Source organism: Cavia porcellus, unplaced genomic scaffold (assembly GCF_034190915.1).
Source record: "Cavia porcellus strain 051 isolate PalLab524CR breed Dunkin Hartley unplaced genomic scaffold, mCavPor4.1 scaffold_19, whole genome shotgun sequence".
Taxonomy (NCBI): domain Eukaryota; kingdom Metazoa; phylum Chordata; class Mammalia; order Rodentia; family Caviidae; genus Cavia; species Cavia porcellus.
This window is the reverse complement of record NW_026947502.1, coordinates 31,256,766-31,284,067: the sequence shown is the minus strand read 5'-3', so window position 1 is coordinate 31,284,067 and position 27,302 is coordinate 31,256,766. Positions and strand designations below refer to the sequence as shown.

The 27,302-nt window shown below is 52.8% G+C and overlaps 1 protein-coding gene and 1 long non-coding RNA gene across 13 annotated transcripts; one reads left to right on the top strand and one right to left on the bottom strand.

The window, feature by feature from the left end:
• Positions 1-24: 24 nt before the first annotated feature.
• Positions 25-27,302, bottom strand: Grk6 (G protein-coupled receptor kinase 6). Of its 11 annotated transcripts, XM_063230879.1 has the most exons (18): positions 27,053-27,297; positions 26,427-26,484; positions 23,419-23,501; positions 23,201-23,296; positions 22,093-22,205; positions 21,887-21,964; positions 21,442-21,542; positions 21,048-21,140; positions 20,879-20,942; positions 20,613-20,753; positions 20,154-20,344; positions 19,404-19,441; positions 19,228-19,317; positions 17,932-18,140; positions 17,692-17,829; positions 14,057-14,194; positions 13,841-13,975; positions 12,022-13,173 (listed from the first exon to the last, which is right to left on the bottom strand). In XM_063230879.1, exons 3-18 carry the CDS (start codon positions 23,435-23,437, stop codon positions 13,120-13,122), a joined length of 1,698 nt encoding a protein of 565 aa, XP_063086949.1. In that variant the 5' UTR covers positions 23,438-23,501; positions 26,427-26,484; positions 27,053-27,297; the 3' UTR covers positions 12,022-13,119. The 11 variants fall into 11 exon arrangements, 10 of the variants coding, with proteins under 10 accessions (XP_023422230.1, XP_063086949.1, XP_063086953.1 ...); XR_010041124.1 differs by lacking the exons at positions 23,419-23,501; positions 26,427-26,484 and adding an exon at positions 25-156 and having other exon boundaries at positions 12,921-13,173; XM_063230883.1 differs by lacking the exons at positions 23,419-23,501; positions 26,427-26,484 and adding an exon at positions 13,657-13,658 and having other exon boundaries at positions 27,053-27,299.
• On the top strand, positions 164-5,944 carry LOC134471626 (uncharacterized). 2 transcript variants are annotated; one of them, XR_010041128.1, is made up of 2 exons: positions 164-4,857; positions 5,613-5,944. It is a non-coding gene; the product is annotated as an uncharacterized LOC134471626 (long non-coding RNA). The 2 variants fall into 2 exon arrangements; XR_010041127.1 differs by having other exon boundaries at positions 5,590-5,944.

Sequence of the window (27,302 nt, the reverse complement as noted above, 5' to 3'; positions counted from 1 at the left end):
CAGGTGCCGCCAGCGTCATTCGGGGACCTGCGGCCGGGCGCTGCCTGCGGCGTGGCTCAAGTATTGTGCGCGCCGGCGAGGGACAGCTTCGGCGCTCAGACCTTCCCATGGCGCCGGCCTGCGCGCGGAAGTGCTTCACCCAGGACCCCGAGGGACCTGCGGGGCAGACACAGGGCGCAGTGAAGGCGCGCCGTGGCCCCTGAAGCCTACAGGCCTGCGCCGGCTTCCCGGATAGTTCCAGGGAAGCCGCCTCGGTGGGAACCCCCGCACTCCCCAGGGACCCGATGACGTCACCGGTGAGGATGACGTCACGCCCGGAGGTTTCCCTGGTAGGGTTTTCCCAGATTCTAGATCCAACCGCCACTGCCACGGAGCCCAGGTACCGCTGGGACCCAAAGCGAACCAGCAGGGGGCGTGCGAAGGCCAGACTCCAAACGCTGAGCCCTGGCGAGAGATTTGACACCCGCAACCTCCGGGTGTAGGCCACCTCAGCTCGGAAATGATTTCAGAGGTCTGTGGATACCCAAGCGCTGGAGTCTCGGCACGACTGCTGTGAGTCGGGTAAGGGCGTTCCACATTCTCGAACCCCACAAGCTGCCCTCCTGACACTCCGCTTCAGTATCCTGCCCTTGGGCCTCTGGGTCTTCCTTGCGCCAGACCAGACGGGCAGCTCCAACTGTCCCTGCATGCCTTGGCCCTGCCTTTGTTTTGCCCCTGACCAGCTGTGAGGGCGTGGGCCAGGTTTTTCCTTTCCCCCAGTCGCCTCCGCCTGCAGGATTCCAGCTTCTCCACCTCCTCCACATACGCAACCCCTCGTGGCTCCTCCACTTCATCACCAGGCTGCTGTCTGTCCCCGCCTCCCCCCCCACCATTCCTTTCCATCTCTGCAGAGAGGAAACGCAGATGAGATTTGCAAGCTCGTTCTTGGGCCCACGTGGTCCTGCACTCAGTCACTTGAGTCTGGCATCTCTAGTTCCCACCTCTCCACAGCCAGGCCAAGAGGGGCAACCTGAGAGAGGTTTGTAGCAAGGAGTCCTACCTCTCCGTTGTGAAGAATGGCAGGTCATTCCACCCTCAGGGAACACAAAGGGGACCTCCTTGGATGCTTTATACTAGGCGCTTTAACATACAACCCTTTGGGATACACAGACAGGATTGGAGGAGCAAGGGGTTTGTGCAGATAGCAGAACCTAATTTGAACCCAGGTTTGGCCACTAAACCTTACCCTGAGTGGGATGGGGGAATGGTGCGGCTTGAGCTACTTTATGGGCCTCATCTAGAACCCCCGGGACCTTCTTGCCCTTAGCACATTGAAGGTAGGTGAATTTACACTCAGTTTTGGGGCTCACAGTCAGTCTGAGCCCCAAGCTGGAAGGATGCTAGGCCACCCCACTTTCTCCCCAGATGGCTGTCTGACTCTGGGCCTGCCTTCAGCATGTGTGACTTGGTGCCCGTGCCAGTCCCTTTCACCGGGCCTGTGTTCTGGAACAGACACCCGCAGGAACAATAGTTCTGCCCACCCCCTTGACAACCCCGCCATGAGGCTGCCATGGCGACACAGCCCAGATAAAACACGATGCAGCCAGTCACTAGGAGTTAATTAAATCTGTTCTCCTTTTGCTGAGCCCTTAGGAACAGGAATTTTCAGAGGAAATTGGCATTAACCAGAAGTCCCCCTTCTTGGTAGGCCAGAAGCAGCCATGGATCAGCAAGGCACTTATGGGGCTGGGGGTAATGGGGTTTAGCTGAATTAGAAATGCCTGTCAAGAGGCAGCTCCTATGGCATATGTCTGTAGTCCCAATTACTTAGGGAGCTAAGGCAGGAGGATCATTTCAGCCCAAGAGTTTGGAGAAAACCTAGGTAACAATGAAATCCCTGCCTCTAAAAAGCTTTTTATTTTAGTACTAGGAATTGAACTCACAACTTTGTGCATGCCAGGCAGGTGCTTATGCCACTGAGCTATATCCCCAGCCCAACTTTTTTTTTTTTTTTTTTTGTCTTTTTGAGACAGGGGCTCGCTACACAGTTCAGGCCGGCCTTGAGCTCACTTTATAGCCCAGGCTAGTCTCAAACTTCCAACAGTCCTCCTGCCTTAGCCTCCAGAGTGTTGGGATTACAGGCGTGAGCCACCACACCCAGCATTCCAGCCCAACTTTTTAAAAAAATAGTGTCAAGGACCATTACTAAATGTGCTTGTTCTTCCTTCCATACAGATTATTTCTTGAAACAGGGTCTTGCTATGTAATTCAGGCCAGCCTTGAAGTATGTAGCCTAGGCTGCTCTCAAACTTGTAGCAATCCTCCTGCACCAGGATTCCAAATGCTGGGATTACAGGCATGTACCACCACACCCGGCCCATCCATTCATTATCCCATATGATCATCACCACCACCTAGTCACTGCCGGTCGTGCCAACTTGATGGATGAGGAGAAAGAAGGAAATTACTCACCCCAGATCATATACCTAATAAGGAGAAGAGCTAAGATATAGCTGGCATCTGAATTTAAATTCTATGTCCACTTTCTCTGTGTGACAAATGAGATGTATATGAAAAGTCCAGCATTTATGAGCATATTCATAAGGACTTGGCAGCTGTGTGGGAACTGGGCAGTATGGCCAGCTAGTAGCCAAAAGTACGCATTCCTGTTCTTCCACTAAGGCCCTGGAGTGCCTGACCACTGCTCACTGCTGCCTTGGACTAGCTCAGGCTGGGAAAAGGCTGTGCTGAATGAAAGAATGGCAGCTCCAGGCTTAACAAGGAACCAGGCAGGGTTTGTGGCCTGAGGATGCCCATTTTAGCAGGCTGAGCTTAGGCCAGACTGGCACAAGCCACACCCCAAATCTACTTGGTGCCATTGATACCCCTCAGCTAAGAGGTAACTATCACTGTCACATTTTATAGATTGGTCAGAGAAAGGCGGCCTCTTGCATGGGGTTTCAAGGCTGAGCAGGCTCTCTGACACCTAGCTTGAGGGGTAGAGATTTCATGCTAACCACTGTCTTATTTCTGCTGTGGCTACCACAGCCCTGCAGGGCTACAGTCTGGCCTGAAGCTTCCTTCCTTGTTACTCAGAATATAATAATCTATTCCACTACAGGTGTTTAGTAATATAGGCACTGAAAGATTCTTTCAAAATGCTCTACTGACCAGGCTAAACTTCTTGATGCCTCCCCATAAGGCTGTGCCCCTTTGCTGCTTCACACCTCTGGGTATGTTCTTGCCCCTGTCTGGGGACCCCTCAGACTCACAGCCTCTTAGCTTGAAGCCATTTGCCCAACCCCTCCAGATGGCCAGGAGCAAACACCTGCCACATGTCCAACTATGCTATTTGACAGCTGTGCCCTTCAGATGGACTTACACATAAGCCTACCATCTTACTATGTTTTGCTTCTATTTTCTTTCATTCTTGCAGGTCATGTGAACATTCCTTGGGATTCCATCTTGATTTATATACTGTGTTTTTGAGCATGACCGTGTATAGTTTTTGGCCATACTCACTGAGAACACAGTAGGGGAATGAAAGCAAGACCCTGGATGTTTTATAACCTCCACGCTGCCTCAGTTTCCTCATCAGTATGCATGGGCAAGGTTGAGCTAATCTATTGCAGAAGGCGCAGAAGTGAGCAACAGACCTTAGCTTTGATGATGGTCTGCCTGAGGGCTGAACACCACAATGTCCTAGGAAGGAGTCTTTCCATTTCACTGATGAGAATACTTGGCTCAAAGAGATTAAGCAACATCCAAGGGCCATAGGTTTTGTATTCTAGGGCCTAGCTGCATTGCTGACTACACCTACTGCATTGCTTCTCTGCATAAAGAATCCTGGCCCTTCAACTTTAGATCCCAAAGACCTGCTACTAGGTTCTTTATCTCAGCAAAGGGATCATCATTTATCCCACCTGCCAAATCCTCAGTGCACAGTGTCTGCATCTGTCTATGTCCTTGGGTTGTCCCACCACTGGCCTTTGGTAGTCAGGCCACATCCCATCTCACATAGAGTCCTACTATCATGGTTGTCACGTGCCAGACCTTTCACAGCCTTCCCACTCTCCATGCTGCCCATTTCCCCTAGGCCTTCTCCTGCCCAAACCCTCTAGTTCCTCATGGCTGCAGAAGACAGTCCTGCCTTCCACATGGTTCAGATGGATGCCTTTCAAATTTTCGTAAGCACGCAAGTTATATGAATGGCTTGTCAGGGCCAGGCCCTACTTTGGACTCCAGTGTTTGCTTCAGTAGGTCGGGGGGGGGGGGGGCGGGGATTGCATGTCTAACAAACTCCCAGCAGATGGTGGACCAAGACCTAAATTGTACCCTCTAGAATGAGTCCCTGCCAAGGCCCCTTGCCTCCTTGCACATTCCTGGAGAAGTCATTCCTGAGCCACTTTACCTGCCCCGGGCTGGATAAGAATGAAACTCAGTGATCTCAGACTGTTCAGAAATGGCCTGTGTCCAACAGAGGCTGCCTCTGCCTTGATCACCTGGCATATGGACTTGTTTGGTGCTAGCTATGGGATAGGGAAAACTTCAGGAGCTGGGTTGCCATCCACATCATTCCTGGGAAATGTCTGAAATTTGCCACCAAGTCACTGAGCAAGAAGCCATCACCCAGCATTCCGCCCTCACAGCAAACTGGGAACTATATATGTGGACAAAAGGAAAAAGACAACCTAGCAGCACAGACCAGGGACTTCGGGGGAAGGAAATCCTAGGTTTCAGGTGCTGTGGTGACCCAGTGGAGTCCTGGATCAAGGCTTGGGCTTGCTGGCACTCGGGTGAGGAGAAAGAGACTCAGACTCACAAAGACGAGGAAGGACACAGGAAAGTGTGGTGCGGTGTGAGGATAGGGTGGAGGAGGTAAGTGACGGTCACCCTGTACCAAGTGCCTTGCACACGCCACTGGTGTCTTTACAATCATGATATCAGTGACACTCAGAAGGTGGTTCTTAACATCTTTCTAGAAACAAGGATGTAGCCTCAACAAAGGTGCTGGGTCCTACCCAGCAGCATAAAGTCACATGGCTGCAGCCCTGATGAATGCAAAGTCCACTGACAGGAAGGGCATTTCAGGGAGGCACTGGTGACATATTTATACCCCCTTCAGGACCAAGGTGGAAGGACTGAACTTACTCTAGCTCCCAGTCAGCCAGGCAATGGCCTCAACCTCGTTTCCAACAAAGCTAAGGTACTGGCCTAGGGCCATGGCCTATGAGTAAAATCTCCACAACCCAACCCTGACATTGGGGAACTGCAAACTACAATGGGTGGGCGGAAAGACCCTTTGTAGGCTAGTGTCTTCTGTACTTGGCTCCCATACACTCTTGTGTATGGGAGCAAAATATTCAAAGATGAGACTGAGAAACCCTCATTCTGGTGGCTTCCTGAGCTTCCATCCCCTCATCCAGCATGAGAGTTAATTATCTGTCCTTGTAAGGAAGGTAGCCACAGTATGTATATGTGTGTGGGGTCTTCCTCTTAATGAGCCCAGGATGATGAAACGTGCGGAACCCTGAGGTGCAGCCTTGGGTTCACATCCTGTTTCTGCTCTAACTGAGCCATGTGATCATACTCTGGCTACTCCCATTCTAGAGCTGAAGTTTCTTCACCTGTAGGACAAAGGATGACGAGACCGGCCTGGCAGCGCCAAGGAAGGAGCATGATTGATGAAGATTGTGATAACATCCAAGGCCAACATAGACAGCTGAATGTGACTGACAAGACACCAGCACCGCGCAGCCGAGAGGCTCAACTGTGAAAACTGGCCCATGGGAATACACCGTATGCAGTTGGGGTGGCCCACCAACACTACCCTCACCTTACCACAGACCAAAGGCCTCACTCCTGACTTTCAGCTTGAACACAGCTCATGGATACATTTTGTTGGCCTACAGCCTGTTTTTAAAATCTTCTGAAACCATCTGAAAACCAGATTTTATGGAAAGGCCTGGACTTCTTGCTCATTGAAAAACTGGACAATCTGGTTATACCAAATCTCTATCTCACAAAAGTGACATCAATTGGAGTTAAGCACTTCCTGGCCCACCTCACTGATTCCATTGGCCCCTGGCCTGTGGAAGCACTTGGGTTTCCGACCTCTGAGCCACACTGGGTACCCATAGGGTCCAGCACTGCCTGAGTCCACCTTTGCTGTTCTCCCACAGCCAGGAATGCAAGTTGAAAAGGCACAAAACCAATGAACCAAAGACTAAGTCTTAGGGATTTCCCAGGGGGTTAAGGCAGTCCTTACTGCTTGATTTCAGCCAGAAAGAGAAAATGGAGGGAGACAGGAAGCCAGCCCGCAGCAGCACAATCCTATAAAGCATCTGAGACTGCAAGAATCTGGCTGATTTTGCTGGAAGAGGGAAAGGTGTACAAAGGTTTGAAAGAAGAGGCACCTCCTCACTGGAGGAATGTAAAGGAAGGTTAAGAATTCTGCTCTGGAAGGCTCTAGGATTTTCTACCTTGGTCACATAAGCTGTGTATAGCAGGCTGAGGAGTTTTGCCAGCAGAGAAATTAGCAATAGAAAACTAGCCCTACCTCTTACTGGTCGCATGACCTCAGACAAGTCACTTCTCTAATGCCTGAGAGCCTTTTAGAGATGGAGACTCAGGATCCATCTCTAAAAGGATAATAAAACTTACCTTCCACAATTGCTGTAAGAATTAGGAGCTATTAGGTCCAGAGGCCTCACACAGAACTTAAAAAGAATGAAAGGAGCCTATGAATAATCCCCAAGGCCCATCTGTCTGCAGGAGACTCAGGCCTGATTTTCCAGGTATAACCCATCTATGGACACTTTTTGTCAAGGCCTCAAATGCCCCAGATATCTATCACCTCTAGTGCCCAGAATACCCTGCATAGGAAAGGCAAGGCAAATGTAGTTGTGGTCTCAGGGATGCTGGATCCAAAGCCTGTGGTCAGGCTGGCATCTGCTGAGTCAGGCCGTGGAGTGCTGGCAGAGGGGGCAATTCTCTCTCCAGCACACCGCCTGCTGAGGAGAGGTTGGGAGGGGAGCCAGAGGTCATTTCCTCTGACTCAGTGGCCATTCTTTCCAGAGGAGCGCCCCTGGAAGGCAGGGCACTTCCATGTGGCAGTGGCCTCTCTGTTGGCCAACCTGCATGCCACTCTGCACAGTTAAGGCATTGTGCTGAGACAAGAAAGGGACACTTGTGGACCAGTGGGCTGGGTCTCTCCCATTTGGCCTGGGCTTCGGCTTCTTCGGGTCAGCAATGTCCTTTCCTGTTTCTGCCCACTCACTTCCACTGTTCCCTTAAAGAATATTAGTTAGGAACCCAGAACAGAGACCCATCTCCAGCCCATGGGGCAGTCTGGCACACGCTCTGGCCACGAGGAGGTGGAAGGAATCAAGTTTTTTTTTTTTAAACTCTTGGCTGATAAGGAACATGACCTCAGGGAAATGCAACTCAGGCCGTGTAAGGAGGGAGGAGAGAAGACCCTGGGTAGTAATTAAAGGTAGGACGTATCAAGTAGAGACCCCAGACCCAGCTTCCTCTTGTGGCAGGATTAGGGTCTGGGCCGCCTCCACGTTTGCAGCCACCCTAGGAGCCCTGCTGCAACGATTACAGCCACGTGGGAGCCTGCTCGTGCCCACGGAGCCACTTACCCCCAACCCCCACTCTCGACGGGATGGAGAGGCAGGCACACCCAGTCCGGCCACAGGGATGACATTCCCTCCTTGGCACCCATCTCTCTCCTCCCAACACCCCCAACTCGGGCCCCTCGTGGGGTGGGGGAGGGGCACCGCCACCCCTCGTCGTTGCCGGGGAGTGCAACCTCGTTGCTATGGCTACGGTTTCCAAGCGAACTGGTGGTTGCTCGCGCCTGCTCGGGCTCCCTCGCTCACTGGCGCCCTCCTTCCCTCGCCCTCCCTCCAGTGTGGGCTGGGGGAGGGTCTACCCGCAGCCTGGCGAGGGGGGGGTCCTGGGCGGCGACCCCCTCCCCAGCCAGGGAGCAGAGCTGCCCGCCGGAAGGGGCTCAGCCCTGGGACCATCTTCCACCCACCTTCCAAGCTTGCCCAACCCGTAGCCTCCGCTGTACTCACGGGCCCAGGCATTCTCCTCGAGCTCGTCCTCCTGCCTTGGGGCGAGCGGCACAGCGGACTGAGTCCCCGGCCTGTGGGAGGCGATGGTAGCGGCTGCTGCCGCGAGAAAGACAGTGGCAGCAAAAGCGGCTCCCAGTGCTGGGCTGGAGGCACGGGGCGCGCGCACGGCAGCGTACACGGAGCGTGCCAGACCAGCGTGCGCGCGCGCGCGGCAGCCAGCAGAGGGCCCCTCACCCCACCCCACCCCACCCCCAGCCACACGCCACCGAGGCTGTCCCTAGAGGGAAGAGGTTGCGTGTGACTCGACACCCACCTGCCGCGCCCAGACCGGGTACACAAGGATGCCAAGTTCACACCCTTGGGGCATCCTACACAGGGGATGCACACGCCACACACGTCTTGGCAATAGGCTGCTCGGCGGGGCACGCCAGCACGCCCCAAGCACACACATATCGCACACACTGGATACTCAGCGAAAAGTTGAGGTCAAGGACCCTGACATGCACATAGCTCAGCCTGGAGACCATACTGTACTCATGTTGAGCTGCTGGCCACATTGTGACAGGCTACACACACACAGTGGACAGGGGTTCGAGTCAGCTTCAACTCCAGTGTGGCTCCCTCCCAACTTATGCCCATACTGCTGTGTCCCCAGCAGGCAAACATCCCCACCCCTAACTAAGAAGAAGCACAAGGACCTAGTGCTGAATCCTTTGCTATGGGTCATGCTTACCCCAGGGAATAGAGATGACCCCACAGAGGGTCCCATCCTGAGGTCCTCTTAAAGGACCACTTTAAAGCTCGCTGCCTTTTGGTTTTGTTCCATTTCTACACAGACTTCTCAGGGTCTTTCAAAGACACCTTCTCTCACCACCATATCAGCTGGTGTATTTTGGGTTGCAAAGCACAGAACCCTAAAATAAACAGGCTTGGGCCCACAGGGACTGGCTCACATCACTGCAAGTCTGGAGACTTGCTGCAATCGGCTCTACGTGTTTCAGCAATGGCATCAAGCATGCATCCACTTTACTTTCTCCTGTATCATTTTGGCAAGAGGTAGCAAGAGTGAGCTCCACAGCTCCAGGCCACCCATTCCCAGAGGAAAAAACTGGGAGTTTGGAAAAACAACCAAACCAATAAACCCACATATAACTTTTTTTGGACTTATTTGGCCGAGTATCAGTGAACCAATCCAAGCAGTCACACATACCTACTGCAAGGGGACGTGTGCTGTGAATGGTCACCCAGTATCTATTCTCTCTTTTTTTTTAAGGTACATTACTGAGATTTAACTGGGAGAATCATTGTCCCCTACGGGTGCTATCGTGCTGGGTCTCTGAAACCATGCAATCTGCTCTCCCAATATATGCTGGATAGGTTTCCAGCCTATCTATCCAGATTCAGTCAGCCCAACATTGCCAAGACAGGAATGGTACTCTGCTTTTGGTGGTCATGCTCTGAAGAGATGAAACTGTCAGCTTACAGGAGACCCTACCTCCACCAATGGAACTGGGGAGCAACCACGGGTTTCTACATAGCTTCAATCTCAGCCCTTTTGATTTTTCCAGACAGGGTCTTCCTAAATTGCTCAGGCTGAGCTCAAATTTGCAGGCTTTTTGCCTCAGTTTCTCTTGTAGCTAGAATTACAGGTATAAACTGTCACACCCACTTCTCTGGCCCTTTTTATCTGAGGTTGTGTCCTTTAACAGTGTTAGCTAGAAAGCTGTGCCATCTCTTGCAACATTCCTATCTGGGTCCTATGTGTGGTGTACTGCATGCAGAAACATAAACCCGCCACCATCTAAACCACATGGCGAGTGGGGAGGGGCTCCACAAAGGAAACTGTGTATTTTTGTAGATGCTGGGATAGACATCCTGATACAACCAGTCAAAACCCTTTTGGGATTCCCCACCTGTCCAGATGAGTTCCTGCATCCTTAACATGGTCTTCTGTTTGTTGTTGGGGGTGGGGTGATGGTACTGGTAATTGAACTCTGGACCTTGCACTTGCCAGTCAGGCACTGTGCTGCTGAGCTATATTTCTAGCCCCTTAACATGGCTTTCAAAACTAGTTTTGGTTCACTGACCTGAGCTAGAGCAACACCTTCTTCCACTCCATCCTTACCCCATGCTCAGTCATCCTAAACCACAAGCTCTACATCATCCGTGTCCTAGAGAGCACCAAGATACCTTCATGGCCAAGGGACCTCCCCTGTGTGGTGTAGCCCCCAACCCCCACTACTCTAGAATCCTCTCTGCCACAGTGCTGATCACACTCGGTGCCACTGTTCCCACATCTGCCTGCCTACCAGACTGAGCACCAAGCTGGCAGGGACCTAGTCTCCATCTGCGTTCCCAGCTTCCACCACAGAGCTGGGTGGGAAGGAGGTGAGCTTAGTGAAAATTTGTTGGGAAATGAATTCTGGAGGTTTCCTCTGCCAAGGATTTAAGGTGAACTGAACCCTAGTAAAGTTCCCTGGATGCCTCCCACACAACGGGGAACACTGGGGAAGGGTCTCGGTGCCTCACGGTCCTGCTCGTTTACCTGACACACTTGTCCACAAATGGCCTTTGGCCTGTGCAACCTAATAGCTAACTGACCCCCATGCCAACCTCAGAATTTGGAGCAGAGGTACGAATGCATTTCAAACCCCAACCTCATGGGTAGGGTCTGACTTTCTCACCCTTGGTTAGCTTCTTTTTTGATCCTGCATTGACCACTCACCCACTGAAGAACTTGAGCAAACCCCTGCCACCACATACACACATGCCTTGCTGTTTCTTTCAAACTGATGAAAGAAGTAAGCACTCCACATACCAAGAGATCCTTCTACAGAACTGGTGCTGGGTACCTTCTAGCAGCTGTTCAGACAGCTGCCAGCTTAGCACCTAGCACCTACCCCCCTCCCAAGCAGTTGAGAGTCCTATCAGTAACCTAGGGGCCCTAGAGGGCTCACTGGTTGCTTCAGTGGATTTTCATAGCTGTCCTGCAAAGCAATCAGCATTACACTTGTATTCCTAGCCAAGGGAAAGACCTGAGCAAAGCCAGTTTAAAAAGCTGCCAGGTTGGAACCTGAACCCATAACTGGCAACTATAGAACTCACATGGCTTCTGCAGATGTGCCTGGCCCAGAGGCAAAGAAAAAAATCTTTATGGCCCAGAGACAATAAACAAACCTTCATGGTGGTTACAGGGCATTTCTGAGAAGAGCGGGGACACTGGAAGGTTATTAAACAGTGACAAGTTTGTAAAGAAAAAGACTAATTTGTGATCAAACCTCTTACCCCCAAATAATCTCCTATGTGGTTCTACCATTCATCTTCCAAGCAACTCTCCTTCAAGGCCCAGCTAATCACTACCTTTGGAAAACCTGCCTTGATGTGCAGGTGGCTAGTCCCCTCCCAACCCTGCCATACCCTCTTTCCAGTATCACCATTGTCTAGGTCTTCCGCCCATCTATATTTAATGCTCCAAGGACAAAAAAGAGGGCTACACATGTATCCCAGGGCCAGGCACACAGCAGAGAGCCTGTGAAGAAAGATGTGGGGCAGGTGTTTGTGACAGTAGCTCCCACTTGGATCCCCAGGCCACTCCCAAGTTCACATTTGGCAGCTGGGTCACCTTGGCCTCGGATATCTTAAAGACCAGTCAGCTAGGCCTGCCTCTAGCACAGTCAGAAACAGGGCCACACTCTAGTATCCAAGACTCTCTTCCTCATGCCCCGTACTATTCAGGAAACAGAACCCACAGAGTGAACTTAAAAGGCCATCAAGGCCTGGATGCCTAGAAAGACTGCCTTACTGTAAGTACTAAAGGCTCCTGGGCCTTAGAAAGGGAGCCCCTCACCCCCTGTGCCAGGTCCATCTCCAATCCTTTCCCACTTCCAGCTGGTCCAGGGAAGCAGGAAGACCCCCTGGAACACCAGAGGCAAGAAAGAGGCAGGCAGGGGCAGCTGGCCAGGTTTGTGCTCGGACTGTATTCACACAGAGACATGTGGCAGCTTACACTGGACAAAACTGAGTAATAAAAATCAGCTTTAAATACAGAAAAACCAGGATCCTGTAATCCCATTCTACCCTAACACTGGGACCAGGATGGCTATCAGTCAGGGAAGGGCCAGGGCTGGGGCCTAGGACACAGGCACAGCCTTACCCTACACCCTTCACACATACACAGTTACACACCCACACCCACACATTCCCATGGGCACACACAGGGAGGGGCGGATTATTGCTGGGCACACATGTCTGTTTTGGTGAGGGGATTCTGGAAAGTTGGCCACAGCTGTCCAGGGATACCCCTACCTCTCCTATGACCTGGGCTGGAGCATTTTTGAAAGAAGTGTCTTCAAGGCCCAGCATAAGAGACAAGGTGACCTGGGAACTGGAAGGCAGAGGGAGACCCGCATGGATCAGCTTGGGCAGTGAACTAACGGGACTTCCTGGTCAGTCCAATCTCTGGTCACACTTTGGCACAGGCCTACAGCATAGAGAACCCACTGATTCAACTCTTGACAATTGCTGTAAGGGACAGTATTGGGCCCTAGTCAGTGCAGCCTGAGCCCAGGACACCAAGGGCAGGCGTGAGCCTTACTTGGAGGTTGGTGGTGGCCAGCACAATGCTGGGGTTTAGGGATCCGGCATTGCCCCTTCTGAATGGGGCCTGAGAAGCTTGACTTTGGCAATGGCTCCTCTGCTATCTCCTAGCTCTCCTAGCCAGGGCTGGCTGCCTCGGAGGCTGAGGTGGAGTGCCAGGTCTGGGATAGGAATTAAGAACGCTCTGGTTGCTATATACATTCGTACAAATACATAAATACAGAAATCCCCGAGCCCCACAGAAGAGCTGAAGGGACGCACCTTGTCCCAGGGACGGCCCAGGCTTTGCCAAACTCAGCTAGGCCAAGGGCTGAGGGGCAGAGGACATTGGGGACAGCTCCGGCTGTGTTCCCCAGGCCACGACTTGAGTGGACAATGGGGAAGACCACTGTGCAAAACTGTAAACAGCACTTGGAGTAGCTGCTACCGCCAACCGCTGGTGGGGGCCTCGGGCTGGGGACTAGAGGCGGGTGGGGAGCTCTTCCTCACTGTCGCTGCAGTTCCCACAGCAGTCCTAGAGGGACGGGGAGACATGGAGGGAGAGAGGCAGAGCGAGCACTGTTAACCTCCAGTGATGCCGCACAGGGTGGGCCCCGCCAAGACAGGACAGGTACCACCCAGGGTCACTCTTCGGAAAGAGGGCTCCCCATGAGGGGCCTGGAGTAGTAGCTCAGGCCACACGTGAGTGGACATCAGAGCAAAGGCTTCTGCCAACTGATTTAAGTAAGGGGACGAGGGAGAGCCCAGAATCTGCCAGGGCAAGGCCTTTGTCCAGGCCCTGGAGAGGCACAGGGATGGGCACAGGGAGACAGATAGCTAAGCAAGGCTGACAGCTTGAAGGGGCCAGGGTGCAGGGAACTGCAGCAGTGGGGAGGGGCACAGGGGAGCGGGCACCAGACTTCTTTCTCCCACATCTTGCCTCTGCCATTGAAGGGCTGCCTGGGGCTCCCCGAGGCTGGGCAGCGAGGCTAACCCACGGGGAGCCCACACTGCTCACCTCTGGAAAGAGAAAAGAGGCCATGAGCCCAGCCATGGGAGGGGAATGAAGCCAGAGACCCTGGGTGTTGCTGGCAAGGCTGGAGCATGCCCACTCCCAGCACAGGTGGGTACCAGCTGTGGCCCCCACCCGCCATCCCCTGAAGCCAGGCTAGAAGCCCAGGTAGAATACTACCACAGCTTACCTGACGGCTGAAGAATCTCTGCAGCAGTCCCTTCTTGGGTGGTGCAGGTGGCTGGCCCTTCCAGTCTAGATCTGGGGGAACTGAGCCATCCAGCCCAAAGACATTCAGCTCCTGGAAGCACTCGGTCTCTACCATCTGCCAAGTAACAGGCAGTTGTGAGAGCTACCCCCAAGGCTGTCCCCCTGGAGCCCAATTCACTAATGGGCCAGGTCCCACCTCGTTCTGCCAGGGGATGGGCACGCTGCCTGTGGCAAACTTCTGGTAGAAGTCCTGGTCAGTTGGCTCTAGCTCCACGCCCTTAACGGTAGAGAACTGTTCAATGTCCAGAACATCCTTGCAATAAATAGCTTGGGGCTAGGGGGGAACAAATGCAGTCATCAGACAGGAAAGTGCAAGTGTGGGCACACATACATGTGCATGTACACACAGAAAGAAGGTAATTCAGCCTTGAGTCTCTCCAGCCCTTGGCCTGGTTCAGCCCTGACACCTGTAGAACCTGGTCTGGAGTTAGCAACCAAGGGCCCCATGTACTCTGCAAGCACTAGTCTCTTCTGCCTGAGGCTAACTTCTCCCTCTGTGTCCACTTCCGCATTCAGAGATTATTATCCCTCCCTGGTCCATGACTGAGTGACACTGTGTACAGACCTGATGTTGCCCTCTGCCCCTTGCCCTGCACAAGGTTGCCCAGGCGCGTGGCCGGTGAGGGGAGTGCAGACTGAAACTCTGCTAGCCCCCATCCAGGGCCCGCAGCAGATGGGTCTCCTGCCTAAGAGTCCATTGCTTGCTCTGAGCCAATCAGAGGACTGGAATGGACCAATTACCTCCCCAGCCCCTGCTGGAAGGTCACCTCAGCCTCAGAAGGCCACTTTCTTTTTCATCTTTATGTTGTTTTCTAAATCCTATTATTAAGGTTGTCAATTAAAATATCATCATCGTGGGGCTAGGGGTGTAGTGCAGTTGTGGTACAGCACGTGCTTAGCAGGCTCTGGGTTCACTCCCCAGTGCGCATGCACACATGTGCCCCCCACATAGATGTATTCATCACACAAAATGGTACACCATTTCGGAAAAAGTGTGGCAGTTCTCCTAAAAGGTTAAACAGAGCTAGCCTATGGCCTAGGAATTCTATACCTAGATATAACACCAAGAGAAATAACATTTGTCCACATAAAAAAATCTGTACAGTAAGTGCAGAGCAGTTGGGCATGGTGGCTTGTGCCTAGCATCTTATTTGGGAAGCTGCAGCAGGAAGATTGCTTGAGACCACAAGGTTGAGATCATCCTAGGCAATATAAGAAAACTGCATCAGAAAATAAAGAATCCCCATAGCAACACTGTTCTTAAGTCAAAAATAGTGGAACTAATCCTAATGTCTGTCAACTTATAAATAAATAAAATATAGTATTATTTATAAAATGGGATATTATTCAGCCTCAAAAAGGAATGAAATGCTGGTACATACAATATGGATGAACCTTGAAAAGCATGCTAACACCAGGCATGGTGGCTTACGCCTGTAATCCCAGCATTTGGGAGGCTGAGGCAGGAGGATTATTGAGAGTTCGAGACCAGCCTGGGCTACAAAGTGAGCTCAAGGCCAGTCTGAACTGCATAATGAGACCCTGTCTCAAAACAACAACAACAACAACAACAAAAACATGCTAACTTCCAGGTGTGGTGGTATATGCCTATAATCCCAGCACTTGGGAAGCCGAAACAGGAGCATCACCGTGAGTTCTAGGCCAGCCTAGGCTACATAGTGACTTCAACACCAGCCTGAACTACACAGCAAGACTCTGGCTCAAGAAAGCAAAAACAAAACATGCTAAGGTGCCAGTCACAGAGGACCATATACCGCATGATTCCATCCATATGTGAAACATCCAGAACAGGCAAATATATAAAAAGCAGATTAATGACAGCAGGAGGAGCAAATAGGGATGATACTAATGGGGAAGGTTGGGGTGGGGGGGCTTTTTGGGAGGGCATGATGAAAATATTTTAAAATGTATTGCGGTCATACTTGTACAAATATGCCATACTAAAAGTCACCGAATTGCCTACTTTACACGGGTGAATTACATGGCATGTGAATTAAATCTTGAAAAAGCTGTTTAAAAATATCATCATTGAGCTTACTTCTCCTCTATTGCTTCTAAAATGTTAGAACTCCAAGACACTGACTTTGGTCTCTAACTCTGAACTGAAGATGCAGAGGCAGGGCAGTTATTTCAGTTCCGTGAGATGCTACGCACAGCAAGCAGGAGGGAACAAGAGCAGCAGTACCGGCTGCAGGCAGGCTAATGGAGGCCAGGACCTCATGGCTGCAGAGTAGCCGTGACAACTGGGACCATGGGCCTACCACACGACACAGCTGTGAGAGGCAGGGGCTCCCTGGCTGGCCTCCCCACTCACACACATCCCCTCTATGACCCATTCTCCATACCTCACTTTCCTATTTGAAAGTTGCCCTGTCTTGCTCAGGATATAACCATCCTCCTCCTTCCCCACACATCTCATTCTGGCCACACTGGCCTGCTTGCTCTTCCGTCTCACCAGGCTACTCCCTGCTCCTTTGCCTGGAATGCTTACCCCACCCCAGCCCAGCCCCAACTTGTGGCATAGCTTTTTTCAACTATTTTAGTGGCTGCTTAATCATCAGCTCTCCAGAGGCCACTCTAAAATTACTATCAGACCCTGATCCCCATCATGCTGTCTTCTTAGCCTGCTTTATTTTTCTTTGTTGGACTTAGCATTACCTGAAACTTTCTCACTTAGTGGTTTATTTTGGTGTGTCTTCCCACTAGAACATAAAGACAGACCTGGGACATGCGGACCTTATTATTTTCAAAATCTGGCACATATGAGCATTTGAATATTTGTCAAATGAATAAACAAATGTGTGGCTGACGTCACCAACCTGGCCTGTCCATTGCCTTCCATCCTCCCCAGTGAGCCTATCATAGGATCCAGTTCTCATATAAATGGGAAGGAGGCAAGCACGTGGCCTAACCCTGGCCAGTCAGAACCTTCCCTGTAACATTACACACAGAGAAGCCTGAATTCAGGGAAGGGATATAGCCAACACACTGAAGCAGAGCCAACAGATGGAGAATCTTGGCAACACAACATGAATCTGACGCTGACCCTCCTCTGGGACTTTCTTATGAAAGGAACCAGTAAACTTCACATTGGGCTTGACTAAGTTGGAGCTGGGTTTCCGCCACTTATAATATGATTAGAGGATGTTTGTGTTTGTCGAGTGCCTGACCCACAAGACGCTCAGTAGAAGAGTGCGAGTCTATAAGGGCACATGTCCTGACAGAAGAAGGGAAGCCAGCCTCATGGACATCCCCCCTACTGGCCCCACCATTTGGGTATTCCATTGGGAAATGGAATGTTCTCATTGGCAGTGGTCAAGGTGAGCGTGGGATCCAGCTGTGGTCATTAAGAAGTAATGAGAAGTAAACATGTTTTTCTCCTTTAGGATTTTCTTCAAAATTCCTGGGAGACGGCTGCTCTCTGTCTACAGTGATGTCTATTGGTAGGTTATAGGCTTGATCTGCTGGGGTCAGCATCGCTGGGGAAAGCTTCCTGACAGTGATGAGTACATAATCCACAGTGTGGAGGGAGAGGCAAAGTGAAGTCCTTCAATATTCTTAGGGCCACCCATCTCCAGTACCCCCATCCAAGCATGCCAAAAACCAGACCTATCCTGGATTTTGTGACAGTAATGATGGGGGGTGGGCTTAGATCAGATTTTCTAATATACTGAATACTCCCCCTACTCAAGGGCCCTCAGCCCCCACCCCAGCTTGGTCCTGCCCTCCACAGAAATGGACTGCACTCACATCAGGCTTAAAGGGTGGTTCTAGCATGCCTGCTCCCAGCCGCTTGAAGTTCAGCTTTTTGAAAAGAGGGTGCTCCTTCACCTCTTGGGCACCGCTCCCACGACACCCCAGGCGCTCCGCAGGGTCCTTGCAGAGCAGCTGTGGGGGGGCATGGGTGGTCAGGGTGCCTGTATGTGAGCAGGCAGGTGAGACGGCCCAGCTCCAGCCCCGGCCAGTCAGGCCTCCCCCTTGCTGAGATACCTGGGAACAGAGCGAGCAGGCCTGCGGGGAAAAGCGCTCAGAGTATTCTTCAGGCACCTCTTTCACCAACCGCTCCACCTCCTCCCGCTTGATCTTCTTCTTTCTCTGCTGGAAGGGTGACTGGCCTGCGATCATCTCATACAGGAGGCAGCCTAACGCCCACCAATCAGGGCTGAACGTGTACCGCTCGTTCTTTACCACCTCTGGAGCTGGGCAGGGCACAGAACCAGGGCTGGGTAGGTGGTGGGGAACAGAGGCAGGAATGCCCAGTGCATATGAATGCAGGGGACTGACTCAGACACCCCGGCCAGGGAGGCACCATTATCAACTTAGTGGGAACCTCCTCAAGTACAGAACATACATTTCAACAAAGGAAGCTGATGTGGCCTACAGGTGGCAGCATCTAGGTTCCCAGCTCTTCTGATTTTTTTGTTTCTTTCTCTTTTTTGGTGTGGTGGTATCGGGATGAAACCCAGGGCTTTGTACGTTATAAGCAAGCACTTTGCCACTGAGCTATGTACCACAGTAGTCAAATCCTTATATGTTACATAAAGCTTTCTGGCTTATTAAATGTTGGCAATTTAAGATGTTCCACAGTTTTACTGCAATACTAATGTAAGCCAAATTGGGCTCTTGTGGTTACTAGTCTGCAACTTCTGGATTTCATTAGAGAGAAAAGAGAGGGCTGAAACTCCCACTGCTGATACCTCCTACCTGCCAGGGCAGGCACCTGAGGAGTTTTCCCTCAACTATCTCTTTTCATCTCCAGGCAACCCTGGGAGGCAGCTCTGATGATTCTTTCATAGTAGAGAAAAAGGGAGGCTGGGAGAAGATAAATCTCTAGCACTGGGGCAACACAACAGGCAAGTGGAAGAACCTAGAGGGCCAGGATTCTGTCTACTATGTGATGTGGTCCCCAAGGAGGGGCATAGGGCTACTGCCCTGCACCACAAATGGGCACACTCACTCCAAATACTGGCAATCCAGCACAGGCAGGGTTAGAGCTGTTGAAACAGGTTTGATTTTCTTCTTCTTCCTGCCCTGGTAGCCCTGCTGGCCCAGCTAGTAATATGTGCTCAATAAACATTTAGTAAATGAAAGACATAGATTCATAATAGTGGGTCTCTGGCTGGGGTCTTGGTCTCCTAATCCTATGCTGATCCTAGCTGCAAGAACATCAGCATAGGTTCTTTCTACTCCCTCAGGCACAAAAGATCTCCATGTAGAGGGTGATGGGCAATGAAAGACAATGAAGGGACCCACAATGCGGGTGGCCCAGGACAGAGGGAGCCTTACCCATGTAGCCCACGGTGCCCACACGACCTTTGATGGTCTGGCCCTCAGGCACATGCACAGCCAATCCCAGGTCAGAGATGCGGATATGGCCTAAATGAGAATGGAGAAGCAGGTGGGCGTATTAGGGCCCAGGCCTCCCCAACTCACCCTACCCACTCTTGTCTCTCCCCACTCACCATGGTCATCCAGAAGGATGTTCTCTGGCTTCAGGTCCCTGTGAAAAGAAAAGGGCAGCATCAGCTATTACTCATTTTACCAAGAAGCTACGCAGGGCTGGCCCCTTCTAGCTCAACTGCCAAGTGACAGATGACTCTGCTCTTCCTGGGCAACAACCCTGACTCAGGATGGCAGGTAAAAGATCCGTACAGTGCCAGGACTCCCAGGATCTTCCTAGGTGAGTGAAAGGTGACTCTGCCCAGGGGGAGGACTTCCTGGACATCATCAGTGTTGAGGAGCTCCCTCCTGCTTGATTCTACTGTGCCTCTGTCATGTAAGGCTACTCATCCATCCCCTCATGGAACTGTTAGGCTAAAGTGAAATTATCACCAGTCACCACCATAACCAAAGCTCTCCACTGCTGAGCCAACCTGAAAAGTAGGCGGGCTAGTCTCTGCATAGCAGAAAAGGAAATAGTGTTTTCTGTGTAAGGAGCCGACTGACCGAAGGTCACACAAAGAGTAACACAATCAGGATTCACACCCAGAGATCAGCGAGACCTCAACGTACATCTGAACCACTGCAGTCAGCCCACTGTGGGCAAGTGATGAGCCCAGAGCCAGTTACTGCTCTCCAGTCACATCTTTGGAACACCAAAGGCCTTCTGCTGCTGAGCTGATTGACAGGGTTGGCTGCTTCCATCCACACCAGCTACAGACCCTGGAGATGGACCAAGCCCTGGGAGAGCTGCTACAGAAGTTCCACCCCACCTGTACACGATGCGCTCCCGATGCAGGTCCTCCAGCCCACAGCAGATCTCAGCAGCATAGAAGACGGCACGTGCTTCTGGGAAGCCAGCCTGGCCCATGTGGTAGATGTGGAACTTGAGGTCACCTCCATTCATCAGCGTCAGCACTAGGCACAGTGCATCCTTGGTCTCGTAGGCATAGGCTAAGCTCACCTGTGGCCAGGGGATCAGAGCCCTCAGGCGGGAACTTGGGGCCACCTGGGGGCAGGGCTAACACCAGCTGCCCAAAATATCCTTGTGGATGCCATTCCTTGGGGCTCAGCATGCTGCAATGCCCAGGATAAAAAGGGGAGGCTGGAGGGGTAGGGCAGGGTAGAGGACAGTTCTTTTGTTGGTGGGGAGACTATAGCCTGGTGAGTGGCGAGGGCAGGATGAGACAGCATGACCAAGAGGAAGGGAGAGATCTCCTTTCTGTACTTACTACAAACCTACTGTTCACTTTCTCCAGGATCTGCTTCTCATTCAGAGCCATGGCCTCCCCTTTCCTCTTCTTGATGCGTTTCTTCTCCAGCTTCTTGCAGGCATACATCTTGCCTGTTGCCCGCACCTGGCAGGCGCACACCTGTGGCATGGGTAGGTAGACAGGGGCACATGGAGGTCAGCCATGCACTTGGGGTATAGGAGCAGGTGCAGGTCCACTCTAGCCAGCCTTGCACACTCTGCTGGGGCACTGGCCTGACCACTCACCTCCCCAAAGCCACCTTTGCCAAGGACTCGGTACTGCCTGAAGGTGTTCTTTGTTACTGGCTGCCTGTGGGCAAGAGTTGAGGGAGCAAATGTTGGCTGAGAAGGGCTCAGGGACCAGAAAGAACCTTCACAACCTGGCCTCATTTGGCTTGGTCTGGCTGGAGCTTACCTTTCCAGCCATTTCCACTGCAGGAAACGGTTGAAGTAGATGCTGTCGAGGTAGTCAGCAAAAGGGGCCATGCTAAGGTACTCATGGGTCAACCTGTTGAAAGGAACAGCTCATAGATCAGCCCCTGGCATCCCAGATTCTTGGCTTGATGGTCCAGGCCTCCTGTACTATGCACACTCAGCCCTTAAAGCATCATCTTTGGCCAACCCTCTGGATAAGCCACTAAGCAAACAGTCACCCATTTGGTGCTGAAGGTGAGGATGCCAGAGAGATAGGAGGCTCACTGCCAAAGTTAAACAGTGGGACAAGGCCAGGGCAAGAAACTAAGCCTTCTGGGCCCACAGAAGTCCCCTCCACTAAGTGCAATTCCAGGCTTGTAAGCAGGGAGCCTTACCGGGTCAACTCCTGGAAGAGGTCTTTACAGGGCCCCTCCTCCAGCCGCTGGGCACAGTTAGTCACCAACTGCAGGGGGACCTCAGGGATGAGGTCTGGACCCTGGAGACAGGCCACAGACAGGTCAGTGCAGGGGCTCGCTTGCACAGCTGCCTGCTCCTTGGGCAGAATTGCCAGGTCTCTCTGCTGGTGGCAGTGTGGCCGCTGGCTGTGCTGGCTGCCCAGTTGCTGGATTCCCTTCCTTTCCTCCCTCCCAAGGCAGCAAGAGGTACAGCGGCTGGCAGGCCGCCTGGCCTGAGCTCGGCTCACCCCATGGGCTCCATGCCCGCAGTGCTGCCTGGAGCAGCTCCAAGGCACTCACTGCCCAGGCTGTGGTCATTCCTCTCCCTGCAGCCACCGAGCCCTGAGCCTGGCGTGTTGTCATCACTCCATCACTGTTCACTCACCGTGTGGCTCAGAAAAGTCTGCATTAGCCGCTGCCCACATGCCTTCCGCTTCTCATCAGGGGTCACCTCATACTCAGCCTGCAGGATGGGAAGCAGAGAAGCCTGGGGTCTGGACAGAGCAGTGAGTGTGGGGAAACGGCATGGTGGGGGGGACCTCCACCTCCCTGCCCTTGGTGTTGGCTGGGGCTGGGGGAAGGTGCACTCACCACCCCATCCAGGAAGGCGGTGCAGCGTGTCAGCTCAGGCCTCGTGGCACAGAACTCCCGGAACAGCAGGCGCCCGATGGGCTGCCGCTCACACAGACTGTGGTAGTCACGCTCTGCAGGCCAAGATGGGAGCTGTTGGGGTCACAGTCCTGGAGCCCATTGGCAGGGTACTTCTGCTTACATCACCAAGCCCTAGGCCCCAGTGGCTTCCAGCTCTGCAGTGTGGTAGCCATTATGTCCTTTAGGGCTCTTACTACAACCCTGAGGTAAGCACTGTGTCATTCCCAACATAATTTGGGACTTCGAGGTCCACAGAGGTTAACTGATGAGCTCAATACACAGTCAGTAGCCCAAGCTCCAAAGACAGGCCCCACCTCCCCTGTCATCTCCTGGTGCACATAACTTGTATATGACAGTACTAGGGCTGGGTGCGGTCTGTGAGGTTCCGGCCCAGCCTGGGGCCAGGCCCACACCTGTTGCCTGCCTGGCGAAAGTGCGAGAGGAAGTTGTGGCTTCCGGCGTGCTCTCAACTGGGCCTCCTTCCCAGGCAATGGAAGCAGCTATAGTACACTTTGCCCACACAGAGGGTTTAGAGGGGGCCCAGGCAACCTTAGGTGCTACTTAGACCTCAGGATTCAATCAAGACAAACAGGAACTGGGTGCCTGGGTTATTCTGTCCCCTCCCAGAAACAATCCTGTCACACCGTGCTGGCTTTGCTGGGTATCCCCTGGGCTGAGCTAGGTGGGGCTGATAAGCACAGGCTAGGGTCTCTCAACACTGTCAGTCTGAGGACACTGCCTCTAGCAGGGGCCCCGCTCCTGCTGGCCTGACCCACTTATCCTCTGTTCCTCTCATGCCCCTAATCTGCCTCTTCCTTCCTCCTTGTATCCACTTCAACTGACCCTAGACAGATCCTATTCACACTCTGCCCTCTACCCATCCCAAGCCCAGAACTGAAACTGGGCTGGGTGGTGCAGCCTCAACCTCCCTGGTCATCAGACTCCCCCATCCTTGCGCCCGCACCCCAGACAAGGTCTCAGGGGAGGTTTCCCTTGAACCAAAGGTCCCCTCTGCTTCAGTAGGCCCCAGTCTCCAACCAGGCCTCACCGAGGCTGAGCCGCAGCTCTTCACACTGGCTGATGTGGGGGAACTGAAGCATCTGCCGCCATTTCTTGCTCTTGCCTTTGCGATTTCCACCTCCACCTGCAGAAGCAATCAGGCACTGGGTCTCTCAGGTCCTGTTGCCACTGTGCCTTCCCTTGACATGCAATGTGGTTCAGTGGCCTTCAGGGCCCAGTCAAGGTCCAGCCTGCCCTGGGAGGCACCTTGGGCCTTCCTTGACATGCTCCAGCATGCTCTTGCTTGGTTCCAGGACACATAGGGTCCTTCTGGGCTCTCCTAGTAGGGGCTGAGAAAGCCAAGGGGGGCAGTGAGTCCATTTTGGCAACAAGGTCAGCCTCAGTTGCTTCCCCCTAGGTAGGAAGAACAGAAAGGTGAAGAAAACAGAAAGGGCATCACACTTGTGGGCACTGCATAAATCAAGGCATACAAGGGAGAGATTCCAAGTCATATCGGGTAGGATTGAGATGCCATGGGCAGAGAGCAGCCTGGGCCATCCGGGTGGCTCCCAGGCCTCTCCCACTAAGCTCCACATCACAACTATTTCCCTTTGCTTCTTGCACCCATGAGCAAAATGATGATGGGAGGGCTGACAGTCAGGATCCTTCATCCCCTACTCGGCACACAAGCTTTCACTGTCCTTGATGGCTGCCTTGTTTTACCTTCCTGACCTCCTAACTGTAACTGCTGGGACTCTCATGGTAGCTCATGGAATGCTTACAGAGCCTGACAGGTACAGCAAATGTGGACCATATACAAGCCAGCAGGGAGTGGTGGGGAGTACAGTCAACTGGACCAGGAAATGACCCTTCCAATAGGAGCAGTTACAATAAAGCTTCTGTGGATTTCTTGAATACTGGTAAAAAGAAGTCCTGGCTCAGTGACCGACCTGCTCCCTGATTTTCCAAAAGCTGCTGGAAATCCAGACTGCAACATGAAATATCAGTTCCTATTGGATTGCAAAAAACAAAACCAAAAAGCCCACAGCTGTCAAATAAATGAAACATGTCAGAGAGCTAGCTAGATGTGGCCTATGGGCCACCAGGGTGAGAATGGTGGAAAAGGACTGTCTTGGAGCCTCACAAACTTGAGTTTGAAACCTCACCTCACACTGAGCGCATCACTTGCCTTTTAAGACTGTTTCTCTGTGTGTGCACTTCAGGGCCCAGGCCACCTCCAGAGGTGTTGTGTGGGTAACAGGAAGGTCTGCACACAGCACTCAGTAGGGCTGAAGCAAGACATGAGCCCCAGCTCCCACAACTCAGTGGCCGCCACTCTCCATTTCCTGGCCTCAGTTTCCCTCAGGTTTTCCCAGTTCGGTCTCCATCTAACCTGGGCAGAGGCAGATGGTACAGGGGGAGGAGCCACATCCTAGGGAGGGGACAGGACTGTGTCCTTCAATGACAGGAGGTCAGAGGAGGAAGTAATGCAGGGGCCCCTTGAGAAATCTGCTGGAAGCCCTTCTGTACGCTATACCCCATGTACCACACAGCCATTGCTTCACTGTGAATGAGCAACGGATCTCCACCCGCTAACCTAAAGCAAGGCCTCCCCAGAAGGGGAACTCCTCCCTCACCCCCGCAGGGTCCCTAGCCAACCTCAGCCTAACCCTCCATCTGCCTGCCTTCCCCCACCAGTATACTTCCTCCTCCCCCTCCTCCCAGCCACATCAAGGCAGCAGCAAAGAATCATAAGCAAATATCCTGTCCTGGAACTGTAGCAAAATCTGTGGGGCTCCCCTCCACCCTACTCTGGTTCCCTTTCTCTGTGCTCCAGGAACCCAGGAAAGGGAGGAGATCAAAGTGAGGGCTCTCAGCCTGAGTGAGGTTCCATTTCACAGCCACTACCAGACTGGGCCCAGTCTCATGATGGGAGGAAGCCCTGACAGCACAGGCACCAGATATAAGCATCAGAGTGAAGGATCAGTTTGCCTATGATCACAGAACTTGGAGGTAACAGTGGTAGGATTCAAACCCAGCTCCCATTTACTAAGTGCCAACAGTATACACTTACCAAGGGTTCCCAGACTGCTTAGGGCCTCAGACCATTTGGGAATCTGACAAAGACCCTGGCCCCAAGCTGTCAGTCAGCTCACAAAATGATTCCAACACAGTCAGTCCATTGATCTGGGTTCAGGAATCAGTGACAGTGAGGATTTTCTGATCTTTATATCTCATTCCCTAACTATTCCACAAAAAGGGATACTGAAGTTGGAGGAGAAGAGACTTGTCTAAAGCCCTGCAAGTAAGAGGAGCAGAACCAGGTCAAGATAAGGATTCTCTCTGGAGGCACAGGTCCCTGGGATGGTCAGCCCATCTATATCTTGACCAGGGCCAGACAAAGCTTATCCAAAGATGCTCACACAATCTGGTTAGGCAAGACAATGCCCTCAGGAAGACTGAGGACTCAAGCAACTCAGGCCTTAGGAAGGGAGGCCCAGCCAGGCTCTTCACCCCTCCTCCCTGGCTGGCTGGCTGGATGACGAGGCAGAACAGAATCAGCAGATGCCCCCAGAGGCTGAGAGGAAGGCCCAGCCCCAGGACTTGATAAGGGACAAGCGATAAGACAGGCTCCCTGGGCACTAGGGACTCAGTCAGCCAAACTCATTTCCAGGCAACACCTCCCCAGAATGACACAAATTGGGTGGGCAGAGGACACCACATGCTCTACCCAGCTGGGGGCTCCTTTCTGCTTCTAAGGGACTGTATTGGACATGCCAGGTCATACACCTGGGTCAATTACAGTCTTGCTGTGTGATCTGGGATTTATCTCTGGTCTGAACTTCAGTTTCCCACCTGTAAAATGGGGCAGAAAGGTGAAGTAGATGACTCATTCAGCCTGGGAGTCCAGCAAAAAGTGGAAAAAAATGTCATCATCTCCAAGTCCTAGAGTTCCAAAAAGAAGTCTTATTCACTGCTGGTTCCCCAGCATCCTGCACAGAGTGAGGCACAGTGCAGCTGTACATTCATTACGTTACTCAGTTGACTATGGCAGGTGAGAGGCAAACTAAACACAGGGCAGGGGGGATCAGTTTTAGTTCTGTGCGCCCCAAGACCCTGACAGCACAGGCACCAGATAAAATCTGGAATGACAGCCATGAAGAGCTATACATTAACACACACACACACACACACACACACACACACACACACACACGGAGGCATGCAAACTGGGCCCTCCAGACTGGTTCCCCCAGCCAGGCCATTGCACTTACAGTGGTCCTAACAGTCCAATAACGCAGGGCTCCCAATTATTTCTGTGCGCCTTTACCCCTGCAAATCATAGACTTCCTGAGAGCAAATATCGTGACCCATTCATTAATCCCCTACTTTTAGATGTCCTGAGGCTTCTAGCAAGTGGCAATCTGCCGGTGGCGTATGGTGTGACCAGTTTTCCCAACTCCAGTGAGTTATGTTATGCAAAGGCTCTGGTCATTCATTCTCTGACCTTTACTGAACACCAGCTTTGTGCCGTTAGGGGTCTGGGCCTGGGGCACGTGGGGCAACTCCTTGCCTCTCACTCAGAGGTCTCAGAAAGGTTCTCCTGGGGCTCAGTCCTACCCTTCCTTCTTCCTTCCTCTTCCCCTAAGCCCTTCACACCCCCTCTTTCTCCACCCGCCGGAGGGCGGCGGCCTGACCCCCGCCCCTTCCTGGGCCCCAGCTCCCGGGGGCAGGTGCGGAGGAGGAGGACCATAAGCCGGAAGGGCCCGTGTCTGCTTGGGGTTCGGATGGTGGAGCCTGCGGCGCTAGGAGTTCTGACGGCTGGAGTGCTCGGTTGAGCTCAAAGGCCCTGGCCCGCACTCCCCGTACCCGGGCCCGGCCACCCGCCGGGCAGCCTCACCTTCCCGGGCCTTGAGTAGCACCGTGTTCGCTACGATGTTCTCGAGCTCCATGGGCTGCAGCGGCGCCGGCTCACCGCACCGCGCCGCCGGCTGGGATCGTGCGAGAGCCGGAGCCGGATGGCGACTGGCACGGCACGGCTCGGCTCGGCTCGCAGTGACCGCGCCGCGGCCTCCCGGGCCTCCCCGGCCGCCGCCGCCCGCCTAGCACTCTGCACCTCCTCCGGGGGCCACCCCGGCACCGGCCCGCCC